General features: G+C 40.5%; 1 protein-coding gene across 1 annotated transcript in view; it reads left to right on the top strand.

Annotated features, from left to right (window-relative positions):
- Window positions 1–6152, top strand: part of galns (galactosamine (N-acetyl)-6-sulfatase) — a 24208-nt gene that overhangs the window by 13965 nt on the left and 4091 nt on the right. Inside the window, exon 12 of the mRNA XM_005937179.3 lies at window positions 4723–4844. Within this exon, the coding sequence (XP_005937241.1) occupies window positions 4723–4844 (122 nt within the window). The remainder of the gene's footprint in view (window positions 1–4722; window positions 4845–6152) is intronic.

Raw genomic sequence — 6152 nt, 5'->3', positions numbered from 1 at the left:
CCAAATTTACATATCGTCATTACCTGCTTGTTCTTTTGGCATCATAGCGCTCAGGCATAATTACATCAACTCAGTGCGGATTAAAAATATCAATAGAGATGTGAAATCTGGCACCTGAGAAGCTAAAGTATAGTGCGTTTTCTTTTTCTTTTTCTTTTTTCCCTGGCTACCCCGGGCCCATCTATAAAAACATGTCCTTCTGTCCTCCCTCCATGGCTATGCCTTTCCTGTGATCCAGTTTGTTTTATGCCCCATCGGTTGCTTAAATTGCTCTCTCCTTCAGGGCCGCTGAATCAATAGTAGCCTCCTTTATCAACTCATGTGAACTGAAGTGGAACTTCACAAATAATGGCGTCTGATTGCCTGTGAGTTGCCTATCGATTGGTATTTGTGTGTGTGTGTGTGTGTGCACATGGGAGAGAGAAAAGACAGAATGAAAAAAAACATGCACATACATGTCCGGGCTTCTTTGTACAGACGTGCGTGTCTAGTCTGTTTCGCTGACTGACGGTTGAGCTCCTACAAGACAAATCTCCGATGTCATTATGAACTCCTAAACTGTTTCTTCTTGTGTTGCCCACATTCACTTTTCATACATCTGCTTTAAAGGTAATGCTCTACTTTCTTTGGAATTGATCATTCCTACTAAACTCATGTTAAAGATAACCCACCCCATATACACTGAGGATTAACCCGTCTCATGATAGTGATACACAATGAGATCCACTCCTCACTGAAATGAAACGTGTATTGCTGCTTTGTAAGTAATGTGCTGCAGTACAATTTGGCTTTTTTTGTGCTCCTTGCTGAAAAATAAACAAGGAAGGAAGATGTGTGTCTCTAAAGAAGAATGAAATTACAGGTTAATGGCTGGGAGACGTGTTGCTCTGTCCTGGCTGAGTCTGTGCTGCTCAGCCATGAGGAAAATGAGAAATTTCACAGGCTTAAATGCCTCTCATCAAATTCTTTTGAGGCAGCGTATTGATGTTAATATTGTGAAACATAGTTTCTCGTGACTGTGTCTCCCTTTTATCTGGATTGCTGAGTAACCTATGCAACTGTGAGTAGCCTTGCTGAATGCTTCATATGGCAAAAACTGAAAAAGGACATTTTTTTGCGACAAGTGTAGTGGGAATACCTCTTTCTTGGCATCACTGAAACTGAAGAAATTGACAAGAATTAGGCTGTGCCATAGCTGATGTACTTTAAACTTGAATTATAAGTTTTAGAATTTGTTTTTTTTACATTAACACACTTTAATGCACACTGGTGAAAAAAACACAGTCAGTCTTTAATTTAGTAAAAGTACTAATTCATAAATGAAAGAATGAAAGCACATATGATGGTGTCCAAATATTTCCAACAATGTTCAAAAAAGAACCTGTCACATCATTTTACACTCTCTGGTTACTCTAACACTGTAAACACTTGTTAATAATGGTGACAATAAGCTTAAAGTAATTCAAATATTCACTAAGTTATTCTGAGCATCGGATATAACATTAGCTCAAGTAACAGCTTAAGCAGTCAACTCATCTGATGCTAGGTTAGCAGTTAATGTTACTGCAGCTAATGCTACTTGTTGCCTTTTGATCTATATTAAATAAAAGATTTATTAGAATAAAAAATAGTGTGAATGAAACTGTAATAAACTCAGCTCAAGTCGCATCATTTCATCAGAAATGTTGAAAAAGACAATAACTCCCGTGATTCCTCATAGCATCATGTTATTGTATTGACTGACAAACCCCAGGCAGCAGAAATTATTGTTCATTCAAGTAAAAGCACAAATAAATTATCATACTTGGAGCTTCCCTCCAGTCAGTAACGTGTTTTGGTTGGAGTTGTTTCTTTTAGATGTTTTGCCTTCATTCTGCAGAATGAGAACAGTAAAGCACACCCTCTTTAAATTCAAAGGTTTTACAAATCAGGACATAATAAAAATAATCTGGTCCTTAGCGAGTCTTAAAGCAAGGCAACCACATATGAAAAATAACACATAGCATATTACACTTTTGCCAGTTTGCACGTCTTGAGCATTCTGGTGAGTGTTAACACAATGCCAAGGAGGAAAGATATCAGCAATAGAGAAGCAATTATTGCTGCCAATCAATCTGGGAAGGGTTAAAAGGACATTTCCAAACAATTTGAAGTCCATCAATCTGCACTGAGAAAGATTATTCACAGGTGGAAAACATTTAAGACAGCTGCCAATCTTCCCAGCAGTGGACGTCCCAGCAGATTCACCCCAAGGTCAGGCCATGCAATGCTCAAAGACCAAAAAATCTGCAACCTACATCTGAGACTCTACAGGTCTTAGTTAGCATCTTAAATGTTCATAACAGTACAATTACAAAAAGGCTGAACAAGTATGGTTTGTTTGGGAAGCCTGCCGTGGAGAGAAAGTCTCTTCTCTGTAAAAAGAACATGGGAACACAGCTTGTTAAACCTGAACAAACCACAAGATGTTTGGAATAATGTCAATTAAACAGACAGCGCCAAAGTGGAGATGTTTACCCATAATGCACTGCACCACATTTGGTGAAAACCAATCACGCCATTACCATTACAAATACCTCATACCAACTGTCAAGCACGGTGGTGGAGGGGGTGAGGATTTGGGTTTGTTTTGCAGCCACTGGACCTGGACACCTTGCAGTCACTCCTCTGTATACCGAAGTATGTCAAATGTGCATGCATCGTAATGGCCCAGACAAAATTCAAACCTCGGTAAAATGTATAAATTCACATAAATGAATTTTAATAAATCAATAAATGAATGGCTGCAAACTTCAATGAATGGAAGCAACCTTGTAAATAAGAGTGGACCAAAATTCCTCCACAACGATGTGAAAGCAAAATGTTATTGAGAAGGTGTAAAACCACCTGTAGCAGCAAAACTAAGCTGCTTCTTGCAAGAGGATGGATTTCCTTTGTGACAGTAAAACTAGGATTTTGTTGTAGTCCAATCATTTATTTACATGAATCCAGCATAGAAATTCTCCTGTTGTGTTAGTTGAAGCTCTCTTAATCACTCACAACTGATGTACATGCAAAAATGTCCTGTTTTAGCTCGGTTTCAATGCTTGTTAAGATAGAGCAAATGCAAATACTCCAGTCAACTTAAAGTTAAGTTGTTTACTATCACCAACTACAATGGCCATAACACAGATCTGAGGGTTCATGAGAGGTTTGATTGGTATGAAGGAAAAAAAAATTTTTTTTAACAGTTTTTAAATGTTTTTTTTGTCAAATACATTTTACTATCTTTACCTGTTTCTGTTCTTTAAATTGCTGTTCAGAATAGTCAAATATTCAGTATGTGAAAGAAAGAATATATTTAAACATTGTCCAGTCTACATAAAACATTCCAGCCAAATCAAATACTTTTTCCTCATTCCCATCCCCAAAATCCACGCTCCCACCCATGGATGCTCCTGCACCTTATCTTGTAATGACAACCACGGTGCTCCAGTTTAAAAGCAGCCTTGCTGTATCCATAGCATTAATGTCATGTGAGATATGGAGTTCTTGCTCTAATATCTTGGCTACAAGAGAAAAAGTCAGACAGATACACACAGCAGGCCTTTCTTGCTGCTCCTCTGGGATGTTTTTTTTGCCCCCCTGATTCTTTTCTGCATTTCTAAGCAGTTGACTTTAAAAGGCAGGACAAGTCTGGATCAGTGGAAGCTCTGCAGGGCGGGGGGTATCTATCTTCACTCTCACTCTTTCTCTCTCTTCTATATGTATTTTGAGGTGCTCCGTTGAGTGATCTCAGAGGGGGGGCAGCAACAGTGTCTTACAGATGAATGCTTTTTCAATATTAGTTGTGCTCATCAAAAAAAAAAGCAAAAGTGTGAGTTTGTTTGTGCGTGCGTGTGCTTATGTGTGTATTAAAGGAGGAGGCAGATCTCCAGGGGGTTCTGGAGGAGTGAGTGTGACTCAATCAGGCTGCGATCACTGCCAGGCTCCTGAGAAATAGAGTCAGGGAGCAGGAGCGAAGGCGTGGAGAGATGAAGAGGAGGCAGCAAAATTTCTCTGTTTTGCGAGAAAGCCTTCACGGTGTACCAACAGGAGCACAAATAACACAGCAGATTGGAAGACAATATGCATATAACCCATACTACAATGAGATTAAGCATTCAGCTCTTGGCAGCAGGTGGCTGCAAGCCTAAACCTAAACACTCACATCTCTCCTGCCGAGCTTAGTGCAGTGTTTTTTGTTTTTTTAATTGGACATGATGAAGCGCATAAAAACATCTTTAACCATCAAACTTAAAGACAAATTGTAATCACATTACTGAGATCCTTATTTTCACGATGTCTTAAGTGTCATTTATGTGGTGCAATACGAGCCAAAGCAAATATTCTATTTCTTCAGATATTATGTTTCATGTTTAATTTAGGATAGTATTTCAGGCAGGTCTGCTTTTTGTGTCATAGATTAGTCTTCTACAAGAATAAGCACAGGCGGCAGCGGCCGTGCTGCTGCCACACGAGTATCGATTTGTGTTTGGTGAACTGATGCTTCAGCAGGCATATAAACTGGAAAATATAGACAGAAGAAAGGTTCCACTGCTTTAAAATGTTGATTTTAAAACAAATGGAATCAATTGTAGAATACTTATTCTGGGGTAGATTAAAGTACAGGCAGTCTAGGTGAAGGACTTTACCTGTAGCTCAGATCAGTGTGCTTAATAACACGTGTCATATGTTTTACAGGGCATAAACTTCTGTCCAGGTGAAGAGGTGCCAAATGTGACTACTCACGAGCAGAAGGAGCACACACTCCAGCCACTCATTTTCCACCTGGGGCGGGATCCTGGAGAAAAGTTCCCTCTCAGGTCAGTACCTTAAAAAAGTTCAAATTTGCTTTTAGCTGATCTCCAGGAAACGGACAGAGAGGATCAGGGGTGAGGTGTGGAGAAGAGGGGAGTCAAGCAGGCTAACAGGGAAAAAGCTGTGGGGGAAAAAAGGGAAGAAAGCAGGGATAAGAATAAGAAGGTTGTTTGCCCGTGGTACTGAATGTTTGCAAGATCAATGAAGATTTAGCAGCATGAAAAAAAGAAAAAGGCGGCGGATTGATCCACTCAGCCAGAGCACGCCTGATTACACCCTTCTCTTTGTGATTGCAAACAGCTCCTTAAAGATCACTATCGGGCCCTCAACCCTTTGGTACATCGCTGCAGGTTAAAATTGCAAGATAAATTGTTCAGGTCTAAATTGAGAGCTAGTTCTGTTTAATGTGTTTTGTGTGGGTCTGCCTCCTCTCCAAGGAGAGTTAAGAATCACGGAGACAGGATGCAAACGGCCGAGGTTGAACTATTACTAAATAAGGGTGAAAAGATGAATGAGCACCGTCTTCTGCTCTGCCTGGACAGCGCGAGATGTTCAATGTGACCATGTAGACTTTTTTTTTAAATGACAGAGTGACTAATACATTAAGATAATCTCAAAATGCTTTCAGGAGAGAATTTTCTGTGGCTCCTCCTGTCATAAACCCTCTTAGACTGACCTTTCTTTTCTGCCTTCTGCAGCTTAGCCGTTCATACTTTTTTTTTCTCTAGCCTCATCTCCTCATTTGCTTCCTGCTTGTGCTCCTCTCTGTTCTGGAGCGAGATTGGATGATAAAACATTAATGCTGTTTTTCGTTTGCCCACCTTTTAGCCTTGCTATTCACTCGGAGGAATAAAAAAGAAAAAGGCAGAAACCAATCAATATGCAGCCATGTGTTGTGCTGAGTGCTAGATGTGCACACACACACACATCCACACAAACCAAAACTGCCCATTTATTTTATTCTTTTACTTCTGCACAGAGGGGTTAGTGAGTTTGTCTCCAAGGTCACGCCCCCGCCAACGCCAAGCTGCCTGACCTCTTCACTGTTCACGCGCCGTTCTTCTTCGATCCGTTTTAATCTTCACTATAAATTCTCCTTCTTCGCCAAACTTGTTTTCCCTTCTCGCACCTTCTCCCTCCACCTACTGCTATGCATCTCATCTCGCTTGTCGCCTCTCAGCTGCTGTCCCTCTGCATCCGCCGGGACTGTGCTCCTCCATCCACACGTGTGTGTGTGTGTGTGTGTGTGTGTGTGTGTGTGTGTGTGTGTGTGTGTGTGTGTGTGTGTGTGTGTGTGTGTGTGTGTGTGTGTG

The sequence above is a fragment of the Haplochromis burtoni genome, unplaced genomic scaffold (assembly GCF_018398535.1).
Source record: "Haplochromis burtoni strain Fernald_Lab_line unplaced genomic scaffold, NCSU_Asbu1 Contig_59, whole genome shotgun sequence".
Taxonomy (NCBI): domain Eukaryota; kingdom Metazoa; phylum Chordata; class Actinopteri; order Cichliformes; family Cichlidae; genus Haplochromis; species Haplochromis burtoni.
This window is presented reverse-complemented; position numbering and strand designations above follow the sequence as displayed.